At 35.8% G+C, this 15,430-nt stretch overlaps 1 protein-coding gene across 2 annotated transcripts in view; it reads left to right on the top strand.

The window, feature by feature from the left end:
- The first annotated feature begins 826 nt into the window (after positions 1–826).
- Positions 827–15,430, top strand: part of LOC150093418 (RNA-binding protein FXR1-like) — a 272,912-nt gene continuing 258,308 nt past the window's right edge. For both annotated transcript variants that reach the window (XM_090413280.1, XM_090413279.1), the window contains exon 1: positions 827–924. In XM_090413280.1, coding sequence (XP_090269406.1) covers positions 859–924 — 66 coding nt within the window. In that variant the 5' untranslated portion in view covers positions 827–858. The remainder of the gene's footprint in view (positions 925–15,430) is intronic.

The following is a 15,430-nucleotide window of genomic DNA, read 5'->3' as shown; positions in this document are numbered from 1 at the left end:
AATGTTGAAGTAATTCCTTGTTAATGTCATGTAGTGTTTCAGATTTTTAATGCTCAGAATTCTGTGTATCGCCATGTGCTTGTCGGATATTGGTTGTTGGTTGTAAGGTGTCCAGATCACTGTTGACACGATTTTCCTGTGTAGTGTTTCTAATTTTGTGTGGGTTTAGGTGGCTGTTTGATGCATTTGAATTGACTGTTATTCCTTATCTGAGTAGGGATTCGCAGATGCCGTGATATAGGAGTTTTTTTATGTTGGGTGGAATAATGTCTTTCACTTGGAAAAGTTTTGTTGCGATGATCCGGAGTTTGGTGTGTAGGTATTCTATATGTTTTGTCCATTTAAGGTGGGAATCTATATAGAGACCGAATACCTCGGTCCGAATAATAATATATATATATATATATATATATATTATAAATTAAATTAAATTATATGTTATAATATTATATAATATAATATATAAATATGTAATAAAATAATAATAATAATATAAAGTTTGTGCTTCAGTCCTTGAAAGAGAAACCTGTCCTGAAATTCTGTTCAAGACTGGCATTGTCAAATAATAGCCGATTTATCGAAAACATAAAACAAAATTTCACTTATAGAATGTGCAAGGAAAAATATCCTTTTTATAAAAACAAAACAATTTCCGTGAACAGGTGTCTTATATTATGAGTATTGTTTTCCTTTTTTTAATTTTTATTTGTCTTTTTTTAATGTTATTTTATTTTATTTTTCCCTTGCTCTGTCTTTTCATCTCTCTTTCTTTTATTTATTAAAAATTCTTTATGGTGAGTTAGTTACCCTAGCGGGCGCGTTGCTAGCGTTCTTCTCAATGACAGTTTCCCATGATGCATGAGCAGTGAAAAAATGGAGGATCTAGCGGTGGAAGTATGTGGAGAAAATGGAGCTTATTATAAGGTATATAATGCTATTTTACTAGTGTACCCTTTATGAAGGGAAGCTTTTTGAACAAAAGGAAAATATAAGCTCAGAACATATGAACGTAGTGTATTTCAGTGTATCTGCCGAGTGCTTCAGTTTGTTCAAGTGTTCCTAATTTAGGGTTAGGTAAAAGCGTGCCGCGAACCGAAATCGAAATGGAATACGCGATATTGTCCTGTAACACGGAGTCTGAGATTAAGCAGTTTCTTATTCTCGCTACCTTCTAGTGTATAAATTATTTTTGAAAATATTACTGTCCGAGAAAAAAAAATGTTTTTTATTTTTAAATCTAAGTAATATAGATCCATATTATCACACTCGTGGCTAGAACTGCATCATACAAAGAACACGAGACGGTCTTGTATCACATAAATAGCACACGCGTAACTATGGTTTTAAGTTGCTTGCTTATATTTACATTATGCTATATATACATATAAACATTTTATGCAGGATTTTTTTAAAATACATTAAAGATTTATGCAATTAAGAATTTTAAAGGGTCAGGTTCTGAAACTTAAAAAAAAAATTGTTTCACCTGAACTTCTTAATTAAAAATTCCTATTTCAATAGGCATGCATTTTCCCCCCCATGAACTATGGTATTTGCTGTGCGATTAGTAAATCAGTGGTGATTAATTTAAGAATTTCATTTTAAATTTCAACATGAACTTTAATAATATTTGCATCAATTCATTTCGCCCCTTGGATAGTTCATTTATTTATGGAGGGACTTAAATTTTCATTAAATTGATATTGAGGAATAATAGAGCTTTCATTTACAAAGTGGTTAATAGTAATTGGATGTATTCTTAAGGTTCACGGTGAAAAATTTTTATCTTGTTTGTTGTATTTCATATAAGTTATGATGCAGAAGATGTTCTGTTGGTTTTCTCATGTTAATACATTTAAGTGATTTCCCCGTAGTCTCTTAACACACTATATTATTGTTGTTCCATGTTCAGTATTTGGTATTTTTCCTATGTAAAATTGAATTTTTCCAGATGCTATTACTCACTCACCCAAGAGCCCTAATTGAATAACATATTCATTTTGTTCTGAGGAGGTAGGTTTAAATCCCACTGTGGCATGGATTGTGTACAGTCTTATTTATCCGAACCCAATGAAAAAAAAAAATAGTCCTTACTTTTGTAAGTATTGTGGTTTTCTAGTTGAAAACATTAAACTGGAAGGATGAATTATCATTGTCAGGAATGGATTTATTATTATTACAGCAAACCTCCATGGAGCCAACAGACTCATATTGAGATGACCATGGTATTTGCTATCCACTCTCTCTCTCGGCAAGCTGCACTAACATATTGAACCTTAAATGCTTTCACACTCCTACCATTTACAGTGCATTCTGAAAATTCATTGCACTCATAACTCTACATGTGTTAAAGCTACTCACTTTATTCTTTACCCCAACTTTCAGGGATGACCTTTTTCCATGTATCATGTTATCATATATATATGTATGTATTTTTGATGTCCCCTGTCAACATTTGTTTCTTCATCCTCTCCTGATGACTAACATTCCATAGTTCTGATATTGCTTTTTTCACTCATCCCTAGAGTTCATGTTGCAGTGGAAACTAGGTGATGCAATTTAAGGACATTAATCTTTATGTTGTCTAATCAGTGTCTTATGCAGTTGCACAACCAGCTCCTTATCTGTACTTGCTAGTGTGCTCCTTATCATAGCACTGATAAACTGTATAGTTTTTGGAACACTTGCACCAGGAGGGGGGGATGACAGTGTCAGAAGTTCACCCTGTGAACTTCTGACACTGTCATCTCCCCCTCCCTCCCACCCATCTTCAGATCTCAAATTTTGTCCATCTCCCGAAGCACATCTTCACAATATGAAAACCTTTCTAATATGAAAGGCATTGGCATGGAGTTGGGCCAACCATTGCTGCTACAATAATCTTCAGTCTTCTGGGAATTTTTCACTAAATTTAGGTTTGTTGCTACAGTAATTCCTTTCCATTCTTCCAGATGAACATTAGTAAGGATTGGTTACTGATGAAAGGCAGTTAGGTCTGTCTCACAGCCACCATTTCAGTGCATCCCACAAGTGTTTGATGGATTGAGACCTGGGCTCTGTGTAGGCCAATCAAGTTCTTGAACACTCATCTCATCAAACCATTGCTGCATAGACCCCGCTTTGTGGATAGGAGCATTATTGTGTTGATATAGAAAAGGACCTTCAGCAAACTGTTGCCATAAAATTGGAAGAATAGAATAGAATTGTCTAGAATGTCATAGACTGCAGCATTAAGATTCCACAACACTGGGGGGGGGCTAGCCCAAACCATGAACACGGATAGAACACGATGCCTCCTCTACCAGTCTTCATTGTAGGACACAACACATTCAGGCAGGTAGTGTTTTCCTGGCTGCCAAACCCAGACATGTCTGGACTGCCAGGTGGCAAAGTTTGATTTATCACTCCAGAGAATCATCTGCTTCAGAGTCCAGTAGCAGCAATCTATACAATCACTCCACCGATGCTGGGCGTTGTTGTCCTTGCTGTTGTTAGGCTTGTGTGTGGTTGCACAGCCAAGGAAACCCATGTTCTTCAACTTCTGATAAACAGTTGTGCTGTTGTTGCTTGCAGAGGCATTTCTCAACTTATTAGCAAGTGTTTCAACTGATGACAGGTGATTTTTCTTTTTGCCCTATTTGCTTCAGCACTCGGTGGTCCAACTTTGATTTACTCTGGCCTACCAGGTCACAATCACGCTGTTGCTCCTAGGCATTTCTGCTGTACAATAACACCACTTACAGCTGATTGGGACAGCTTCAGCAGGGCAGAAATTTCTTGAAAATTATTTCAAAGGTGGCATTCTTTGTAAGAAATAAAAATCCTTAACAAAGAAACTTAAAAATCAAAAAAATAAAAACAATAAATTCTTCTCAAAAAAGCAGTATTAAAAATATTTTTACTTATGCAAGTTTCATATGCAGATATTTGCAATGGATTAGAGGTTTGCCATACAAGGTCATGTAAAATGTGATATGTCCAGGAAAACAAGGTTGCAGTAATTTTTGTCAAAGATAAAGTTATAGTAACATCATGCACATTGCAGGATAAAAATATTATTACTATTATTACGGGCAACTCCAGGGAGTCATTAGACTCATCGAGGGAGGCCCCAAATCATATTCATCACAACTATCTGACATTCATACAGTATCTATCATACCTCGCCTTAAACTCATTCACTGTCACAGCATCCACTACAGACTCAGGGAGCGCATTCCACTCATTCACTACTCTAAAAGTAAAGAACCCAGCTCTAACACCTTTACTAACCACACTTTTGCCCAGTTTCCATGGATGTCCCCTAGTCCTCCCACAACCAGCCCTGTTCTCAAAAATATCTTCTGAATTAATTTTATAGAAACCCTTCAGTAATTTGAATGTCTCAATCATATCTCCCCTTTTCCACCTATCAACTAATTTCTGCAACCCATAAATCTTCAATCTGTTCTCATAAGGTTCATTCCACAGACCTGCTATCATCTTGGTCACTCGCCTCTGGATCCTCTCCACCTCCTCCCCATCAAGAAGAAACCTAGGTGACCAAATCTGAGCACAGTAGTCTAGATGGGGTCTTATCAAGGCTCGATAGAGAGGAACAATAACCTGCTTGTCTCTGCTTGTCAACGTATTCTTCAGCAACCAAGTGATTTGATGAGCTATTTTGGTCACTTTTGCAATGTGTCCCCTAAATTTCAATTCCTTATCCACCAACACTCCTAAATCTCGTGCCTCATCAATTTCCTGGAGCAGGGTTCCACCAATGCATTGATGATATATAAAGATATGATATATAAAGTATCAGAAGATGCCCTTATGTAGGTAACTATTTTTGAATTTCACATTATTCTCACAGATTGCTGGTACCAAGAAATACCGATACACTACTAAATATCAGGTTGGCATTCAAAGGTTTGCAGCCTTTGAATGCTAACCTGATGTTTTGAAGTCAGTGAAATCAAAATATTACCACTTTAGACTTGAAAAAAACCATTCCAGTACAACTAATGCTGGTATCAAGAACCAGCATTTGAGATATTGATGTGGGGTTCTTTGATTCCTGAGAACATTACAAAATTTAAAAAGTCACCTGGCATTGAGGCATCCCAATGAGGGAATGCTCAGCATTAGGTAATAGTTTTTAAATTTTAAATCCTCTCCCTATCCTTTGCATCTTTGTTAATAAAATTCAAACATCACCTTCCATACAACACCAACAGTAATACCACACATGCATGACATGTGCTGAACCAAGAAACATCAATTAATTAACAAACCTACCATCATATTAACAATTCCTGTGGACATACCAAGGTGTGATGATGTGAAGTATCATCACACCTCAGAGAACTCTTGTTTTGCTAATCTTTCCTCTCCCATTCTGCTTAAGTGACCATGCCACCTGAGATTAGTTCAGCTAACACATTCCTGGATGTTAACAATGTCAAGTTATTTCCTAATATCCTAATTTTTAATAATGATGTTGCTATTCATGCCATCTGTTCATGCCCCTAATCTTTATCAGTATTCTCATATCTGTGGTCTAGTCTTTGATCAAGTGTTTTATTTGTAACTAGCTCTCAGATCCATAAGTTAAAATTGGTTTGAATACTATTAGTTAGAATTGGTTTGAAGCAAGTAGGTCAGCTTTATCTTTAGGTGTAAAAGTGATCTAGATGGCATCTATAGTAATGCCAGTCAGAAAAGAGATGGGAGCATAGAAGTTGCATTTGGCTTTTACAAGAGACCAGAAGGCATTGGGCACAGGAAGTGAGGTTCTGATGTTGGCCTGTATGTATACAGTAGTGGTATTATCACAGATTGATATCACTCTTTGATCTGAAAATAATAACATCCAAGGTCTAACCAGCAGAACCTTTTCAAATCTGCTGTACATTACAAGATTTTTCTCATCTTGCTCTCCTTTTCTAGGAATAATGATCTTCAAATTTGGGATCTTATGTAAAAGTAATGTTATTATGCAACTATGCATTGTACAAGGGTGGTCTGAAAAGTTCTCAGCCTAACAATGAAAAAATGGATTTTCATAAATTTCAAACGAAATTTATAATTTCAAAATTCTTTTTATTTTTCAACATAATCTCCCACAATTTACAGACAAAAAATACTAGTTGTGGTGGAGGTGGGCGGTAGATGGCATTCATGGAGATGATTCGTAGTAGAGGTTCGGTGTAGTGGTTGAGACAGTTGTAGGTGTCCTCCCGCGATGAGTCTTCTCTTTGGATGTGTCAGGAATAATAATAATAATAATACTGTCTTGTATACAGCTAATTTAGTGTTTTGACTAATTTCTCTCTTATTCCATATACATTTATTCAGATTGACTTCCTACAATATTGGCTTGTCAATTTTGTTGTCTATTTCGATATTTAGTTTACTATCTTCACTAAAAATTGTGCTTAAGTAGTTGAAATGTTTTACTTGTTCTCAGTGGCGTATTTAGGTATTTTCTGCCCCTAGGCTTGCAGAAAGTGCTGCTCCCCCCATATTTAATGAACATGTTGATTTACATGCATAACCTATTTATATCGTAAATTCGTAATATAAATATAATTACAAAAATGAAAGCCTGGAAATTTCCACCGCCCCTCAAAATTTGCCGCTCTAGGCCCGGGCCTATACCTAAATAAGCCACTGCTCATGGTGCAGTTAATATTTTCAATGTTTCTGCCTATTTTCATTGTCTTTGTTTTGTTATTGCTGATTTTCATACCAAATTTATTACAACAGTTATTCAATTTAGTCAGGGAATCTTGCAGGCTTGTACGGGATTTATTTATAAGTATAACATCATCTGCATAAAGTAAAGAGTTGAGATTAACATCTCCAATTTTGATATCAGGTTTAATACCACTTTCCTTCATAATGTGATCCATATAATAATGAATAAATAACAGAGGCGATAATATACATCTTTGTCAGACATCAGATTTAGCATCAAACCATCTTCCTTCACTCTGTTGACTTACAACTCAAAGATTAAGTATTGTTTGATATAATGCCCCATGGACATCATATAACTGTAGCATTTTGAATAGCTTTAATCTTGGCCTTGTTATATGCCTTTTGCAGGTCTACAAAACTTAAATACAGATCTTTGTTATATTCCCACGACTTCTTAACTATTTGTTATAAAGTGAAAATCTGATTCTGACAGTCTATAATTTCCTGTATCCACCATGAAGTTCTGATTTTTCTGTCCTTGCAGACAACCTAACCACATGCCTCTCTGGCTGAATCAATCAATGTTTAATTGATTCAGCTAGAATCAATCAAGATTTAGTGCCTGTTCTAAAACTCTAATTTTTTTCTTGAATAATATTTGTGTATTTTAGTCTACAGTTCACATCTGAGAGCTGCTCAACTTTTATTCGCTTTAAAACTTTCTTAATTGTTCTTCATTTCAATATGAAATTCAAGACTAAATGGTGTTTACTTCCACTTTCAAATCCTCTGTACACTCTAGTGCCCTGCACAAGTTGAGAAAACATCGCTATCAACAATAACATAGTCATTGAGACTTTGCTTATTCCTTGCATCTTCTTTCCATGTGAATTTGTGCACAATTTTATATTGGAACATTGTGCTAATAATAACCAGTCCATGTCCTAAACAGAAATTATATTTTTGGTTTAATCCTTTATCCAAGTGTAAACAAACAGTTTGTGCCTGAAGTATTTTCAGGTCTGGGCAACTCATATATAGATGCTAATGACTTCATATCACTTGCCTTATTATCCCATAATGCAAAGCAGTATCCTTTCTTACATGTATAATGCTATGCATTATGGGAAGAGCCATTATCCAGGCCGGTTTCAAACTATTAAGGTCTCATCAGTGGGAGCCAGACCCAGAATAGATACCAAGGTCGAAGTAATGCAGAAGTCATATTTTCATATATGAGTAATCAAAAGGCGTTTCACACCTTATTAAAATACTCTGGATGAGAGAGAGATTTTTTAGAGATTTGGTCCATTGTACTAAAGCCACTTCGAAAACCTGCCTGTTCTTTTGGTTGTGCTAGGTCCAGAGTCGTACAAAGCCTATGAGCTAAGACTTTTGTAAACCACTGATAGTACTGATGTGTTGGTAGTTTTCCTTGCCTTTTTTATGTAGCAGAATTAGGGTAGCCTTGTTCCATGTTCTTGGTACATTTGTTAGGTTTTTTCTTCTTCATTTTTCTTCAGGCATAAAGTAAATAGGTTTGCTAAGAGTTTGTAGATCATTTCTCCACCTGCTTTTAGAAGTTCTGTTATAACTCCATGCTCACCTGCAGCTTTTCCATTTTGCAAGCTTTGGATGCTCCACATAACATCTTCTGGTAGAATCTGTGGTACTTCAGCTATTTCGTAGTTGTCTTCTTCATTCAATTCATCGTCCTGATATAATACTGATTAAAATTCTTGAATTATTTTTGCTATAGCATATCTATCTCTGGTTATGGTTATCATCTTGTAGTTTGACTGCAACCATCTGTTTATTGCTGTTCATCAATTGCTGTTTGGCTTTTTTGAGACTACAGTTTTCAATTGTTGCTGTATGAATTTACAATTGAATTTTCTTAATTCTTCTGTGATACGTTTTTTGATCGTTTTGCACAATTCAGTGTATTCAATTTTATTCTGTAGGTTATTTGATTGTTTTATTTCTCTTCGTTTCTTCATCAGCTGTTTTATTTCAGAAAGTTTCTGTTTGTGGTACCAGCTATTTCAAGTGAGCATTGTAAAAGGTTTTGGGTATAATGTCATTACTTTCTGATGGATCAGCTGATGGATATATGTATGTGCATCAGTCCTGCACATGAGGTTGCAAAACCTGTAATGTACTATTGCCATGTTTATGGACTATTAGTTCATTTCCCCTTATTAACTGAGGCAGAGGAATAATTGTATATATACTTTTTTTTTAAAAATATATCACCTCTGCATATCAAAGATCACAAAACCTGTAACACAAACACATAGTGTATGATCGAAAGATTAGGAAGCAAGAAATAACTCTTTAATATGTTGAACAGCTAAAGATGAAAAGTATTGTGAGGAAAGGCTGTTCCAGAGAAGTAAATTGGAGTGAAAAAAGTATAATCATTCCTCCACTTTTCTTAAGCTGGTTAAGTTTGAAGCTGAACTTTATGGATGATGACTAGCAACTATTCATGTCTTGAGGAAAGTGGAGGAATGATGATACCTAATTGGGTGGAGAAGAGCCATGAAAATATCTCTAGATAAAGCATAAGGCAAAAGCATTTTTAGAGAAAGTTTTTGATGTGCCCCTTAAAATGTGAATTACAGTATTCAAAACATGTGCAAATTTTGGATTTATGTAATATTATGTTTTGTATGAGAAGTACTCTTAAACAGAAGAGAACGTTGAAATTTTTGGAAGTTGAAGGCTATGGATGTTTATACCAGTAATGTTTAGAGGTGTAAATGGCCTGAAAATAAATCTGATTTCAGCTAGTGATCTGATTCCACTGGAGAAAAAGAAATTAGTGTTGGACATTGTTTATGGAAGATCTTTTTTTATATATTTCATTTGAGCACTGTAAGATTTGTCAGTCATCAGTAAAACTGGATAGAATTGGAGGTTAATGAGAGATCGCAATTAATGTATAGGCAGAAGAGCATGGGCTTAAAGTGCAGAGTTTTGAGGGATACACTGCTGTTGTTGAAGAGAAACTAGTGATCTGTTTGCAGTGGTGACCAGCCACATGAGTTTCTCATGTGGTTGATCTTATGTCCAAAAATGGGTAAAGTTGAGAGATTTACTATAGAGTGAAAGTCGTTGAAACTATTCATGGTTGCTGATTAATTGTTCAATCTTCATTTAGGTAAAGTTGGCTGCTGATTGTTTTGAAAGGGGGGGTTTGAAGGGACAATAGGATGATAATTTGATGGCTGTTATTTTATATTTATTTATTTTGAGAAAGACTTTAAGACTTGGCTGTTTGTTCATCTCTAATGTTTTGTCCATTGAGTGTATAATGGGAGGTGATTTTCCTTGTTTGTCTATACAAGATATTTAATATGAAAGAGACGGAGGTTTAGAAGAGCAGAAGTTGCACCTCACTGAAGAACAAAACGAGTATGATAGCTTGGCTAGGCAATATAGGTTGGATAATAATTTTAGTCCAAATTTTGAGCAAATTTGAAGAAATACCATTTAGACTTTGAAAATTGGTTTCCACACTAATGAAGATTTTTCAGATTTTTTTCTGGCATGGGATCAGAGGAGGCACAGCATGTAAACTTTAGTATTATGGGAGGTGGTTTCCTTGTCTGTCTATACAAAATGTTGGATGTGAAAGAGATGAAGCTATAGAAGGGCAGAAGTTGCACCTCAATGAGCGACAAAGAAGGTTTTACTGCCATTTTTGTGCCTTTCAGAGTCTGATTTGCTTTTTATAATTTATTTTTATAACAGATGTTGCTTGTAGTATGGGTTGAGCATGATACTGAGCCTTTTTGACTTCAGCTGCTTGATATATGTTTAATTGTTATTTTAAGCTGCTTTCCCACACTTGTTTTAGAATAATAGTTTGGGGTAGAGTATAATGGGGAATGAAGGTCCTTATTTCAGCAAGGATTATTTCAGTTATTTTTCAGAGAAAGTGTTTGGATTGGAAGAGTGGAAACAGTAATCTGACCATAGAGTGCTAGAGACCATGAAATTCAGAATACTAGGTGAAATGTTCCTTTGAAAAGTAAACGTGAATAAGAATATTGCCTCTTATCAAGAGAAGAGCTCACATCTGCATGCAGATCTGGCTGCTGCTAAATTGCAGCCGACCTCCTATTTTCCCAAGTAGGCTTCGTGAATTTTAGTCTGATTTCCTGAAATTCTCAGGGGAGGAATTGAGAATTTCAGCAGATGGAAGAAATGGCTATATTTCAGATTTCAGACAATTCAGATTACAATGTAATGTGAATTGTCTGTAGAGCATCATCATCAAATTCCTGCCATGTATCCTCAAGGGGTGTACAGGATTTGATAGTACTACATGAAAAATTTACATCATTACTAACTTCCTATCTACAATTTTCCTCCAAATCAGTCTGTTACTTGTCAAGACTCTAACCTGGCAGAGAACACTGTTTTGCTAATCTTTCCTCACCCATCCTGTTTAAGTGACCATATCACCTGAGATTAGCTCTGCTAACACATTCCTGGATGCTGACAATATCAAGTTTTTTCCTAATATCCTCGTTTTTAATATGATATTGCCATTGATGCCATCTGCTCACGCCTCTGATCTTTCTCAGGCCTCTCATATCTGTGGTCTCTAGTCTTTGGTCAAGTGTTTTACTTCTGACCCAGCTCTCAGATTCATAAGTTAAAACTGGTTTGAACACTGTCTTGCATACAGCTAATTTAGTATTCTGACTAATTTCTCTCTTATTCCATATGAATTTATTCAATTGAATTCCCACCATACCAGCTTTGTTGATTCTGTTGTCTATTTCCGTATTTAATTTACCATCTTCAGTAAAAATCGTGCCTAAGTAGCCGAAATGTTTTACTTGTTCCACAGGTTCCCCGTTCACAACACAGTTGACATTTTCAACAATTCTACTTATTTTCATTTTCTTTGTCTTTTTAATGCTGACCTTCACACCATATCTATTACAACAGTTATTCAATTTAGTCAGGAAATCCTGAAGACTTGTAGTGGATTTATTTAGAAGTATAACATCGTCCACATAAAGCAAAGAGCTGACATTAACATCTCCAATTTTGATATCAGGTTTAATACCACCTTCCTTCATAATGTGATCCATACAGATAATGAATAACAGAGGGGATAATGTACATCGTTATCTCAAACCAGATTTAACATTAAACGATATCTTCTTGTACTTCCTTCAATTCTAACTGCTGACTTGCAACTCAAATAAAGACTAAGTATTGCTTGATATAATGCCCCATTGACACCATATAACTGTTGTGTATTGAATAGCTTCTCTCTTGGCACCTTGTCATATGCCTTTTCCAGATCAACAAAACTTAAATACAGATCTTTGTTATATTCCCATGCTTTCTCAACTATTTGTCGTAAAGTGAAGATTTGATCCTGACAGCCTCTATTTGGCCTGAATCCAGCTTGTTATTCACCAAGCTTTTCTTCCACAATTCTTCTCAACTGTTTCTCAAGTATACTTCAGAAACAGTTGAGAAACAAGCTTTACTGGAGGAAGTAGGGGAGACAAGAGATCTGGTGTTGATGATTGATAGAAACCTGAAATTTAGGGAACATATTGCAAAGGTAACACAGAGGATTGCTGCAATAATGAGAAGGACACTGACCAGCAGAGATAAGAGTTATCATTCCGTTGTATAAGACTCTGATCAGACCACACTTAGACTATTGTTCACAGATTTGGACTCCAGGATTTCAAGGGGATAAATTAACTGTGGAAAGGAAAGGGTACAAAGGTTGATAACAAAGATGGGTTCTGGACTGTACAATTTTGGTTATCAGGATCTGCTGGGAGTAGACTGCAGAGTTCGGTGGATAGAAGGAGCGGAGATATGATTGGGACTTAAACTGTTGAGAGGTGGTTACAGGGTTGACACTGGGGAGTTCTTTCGCTTGGTTGAACAGCAGGAAGGAGTGATGACGAGGCCATCCCTGGAAGTTACGAAAGGAAACTGTGAGCAAGAGGGTGAGGAGTGGTTTCTTTGCATAGAGAGTGGTTGAACCATGGAATGCATTGCCTGATAGAGTGGTGAGAGCAAGAATGGTCAATGAGTTTAAGGAGTGGTATGATAGACTTTGTGTTTCCTAGGAAGGACCTCCCGCAATGAGTCTTTTGACTCCATGGAGGCCTGAATAATAATACGTGCATAAATCTTACCAGGAACACTCAGTAGGGAAATACCTCTGTAATTTTCACATTCAGTTTTATTTCCCTTTTTATATATGGGTACTATGATAGCTCTACTCCAGTCATTGGGAATTCGTCCTTCTGTCCATGCCTTTTGAACTACTCAGTGCAGCCACTGTAAAATTTTTATGCCTCCATACTTGAGCATTTCTGGTCGAATATCATCTACTCTTGCTGCCTTTCCACATTTCAAGTCTTTGATAAGTTTTTTTACTTCAAGTATGCCTGTTGAGTGTTTTTTAACTGTTTGTTTCATTTAGCAATTTTTCAAAGTAATTACGCCCTACTTCAAGGATATCTTTTTCTACTGTTTTCATGTCACCTTTATCATATGTAATTCCTTTTACAACACTCTTTCCTCCATTTCTGATCTTCTTCAACAACCTACAGAATATATTTCCACCTTCTTGATATTTATTTTCTATGTTACAAAGTCTTCCCATGATTTTTGTTTAGCTAGTTTTACACAGAGTTTAGCTTTCTTACATTTGTCTCTGTATTCTCTAAGAGCACTAGCTGACTTATTTGCCAGGAACTTATGATATGCTTTCTTCTTTTCCTTCACTGCATCTTTAACTTCCTGTGTCCACCATGGAGTTGTGATTTTTCTATCCTTGCAGACAATCTGACTACATGCCTCTCTGGATGAATCAATCAGGGTTTTTTTTCAAGGCTTGCCACTGAATCTCCAAGATTTGGTTCCTATTCTCAAACTCATTTTTTTCTTCAATAAGCTTTGTGCATTTTATTCTGCAGTTCACATCTGAGAGCTGCTCAACTTTTATTAGCTTTAAAACTTTCTTATATGTTCTTCTTTTCAAAATGAAATTCAGTTTTATCTTGCTCAACACTAAATAGTGATCACTTTCAATTTCAAATCCTCTCTACACTCTGGTGCCCTGCACTTGGAGAAAATATCACTATCGATAATAACATAGTCGATGAGAATTCTTATTCCTTGCCTCTTCTCTTCATGTGAATTTGTGCACATTTTTATGTTGGAACATGGTGTTAGTAATAACCAGTCCATGTCCTGAGCAGAAATCCAACAGGTATTTGCCATTATTATTAGCTTTGCTCTTTTCTCCAAATTTTTGCAAAATATTTTTGTATGTTTGTCATTTCCTACTCTACTATTTAGATCCCCATCAAGGACCAACTTTTCCCTTTTCATTGTGTCAGTTGCTTTCTCTAAAGCCTCAAAAAATTCCCCTACTTCTATCTTGGTAGAAGAACCTTCTTTGGGACCATAGGCACAAATACTGGACAATGAGACAAAAAAGTATCATTGTCCAGTTCCCCATTCATATTTGTCCACATCACTCTACTTGAGACAGCCTGCCATTTCAGAAGATTAGCCTCTCATTTAGTGTTGAATACTATGACTGCTACTCCTTTTCCTTGATTGTCATTGCCTGAGTATAAAATTTTGTATTTATTGCTCAGAAAGATCTCACCAATTTTTGTCTTTTTTGTTTAGTCAACCCTATTATGTCGATCTGATACTTATCTAATTCCTCAGCTAGCTCCATTTCTTTGCCATTCAGGCTTCTTATGTTGATAGTACCAATCTTGAGCTGGTGATATTGAGTTGGGGTTGTTTTCAGATTTGTTCCAGTAGCTGTCTTTTTGCTGTTTGCCCTGGTTCCCTGGTGAAAACAACTGGGTCTTGTTTAACCGGGTGACACCCCAGCCGACATGAAATTCTGTATTGTTGTTATTATTATTATTATTCGTGACACCTCCAAGGAGTCCGAAGACTCATCGTGGGTACTACGAATCATCTCCATCAACGCCATTTTGAATTTTGGTTTAAGCCAATAGAATACAATTTGGTAGGCTAAATCCCAAATTGTGTGTAGAGCAACTTTCCCATTTTGGTCTGTGCTAAAATTCTTAGAGCATCATAAACAGTATAAGGTTGATTGAAATTTGGTCAAAATTGATTGAACGTTGTAACCTGTAAATGTCTGGAAGAGGAAGGAAGGAATAAATGAAAAAAGGATTATATTTTGATAATTTCCAGTTTGTTACTTCGATTTTTCAAGCTTTGTCCTGTTGCATATTACTTTTTACATAGCAGGAGATCAGTAACATTTAGCTGAGATGTAGTTGAACAGCAGTTTGAATTTGGGCCTTAATTATTCTTTAATACAGTAAATGACTATTAAATTACTTTGCGGTGCTTTGCTTAAGAGTCTCTGATGTAATTCTTGAATGTGCTTTAAAATAGAATCCAGTTGATCAACATCTCTTTGAAAATAAAGCCTTATGTATTATTACAGGAATGTTAAGATTTTGGAGATGATTAGGGATTGGATACAGGTGGGATATGGCCTATGCGGAAGCTGTCTGTAATGAGAATTTTCATTTTATGTGAATTCTACCTGTGAAAAGCTTTTAGTACTGTTGTTGGGCCTTAAGGATTTGATAACCTATAAAGCCTGTTTTAGAGACCAAACCTGACACTTTTCCAAGCCACAATCTAAATTGCAACCAACCTCCTATTTTGCCCATCCACAGTA

Source organism: Typopeltis vanoorti, chromosome 24, assembly GCF_054136105.1.
Source record: "Typopeltis vanoorti isolate ZY-2024b chromosome 24, IOZ_Tvanoo_1.0, whole genome shotgun sequence".
NCBI classification, from domain to species: domain Eukaryota; kingdom Metazoa; phylum Arthropoda; class Arachnida; order Uropygi; family Thelyphonidae; genus Typopeltis; species Typopeltis vanoorti.
The sequence above is the reverse complement of the archived record's forward strand: the minus strand, read 5'-3'. Positions and strand labels throughout refer to the sequence as shown.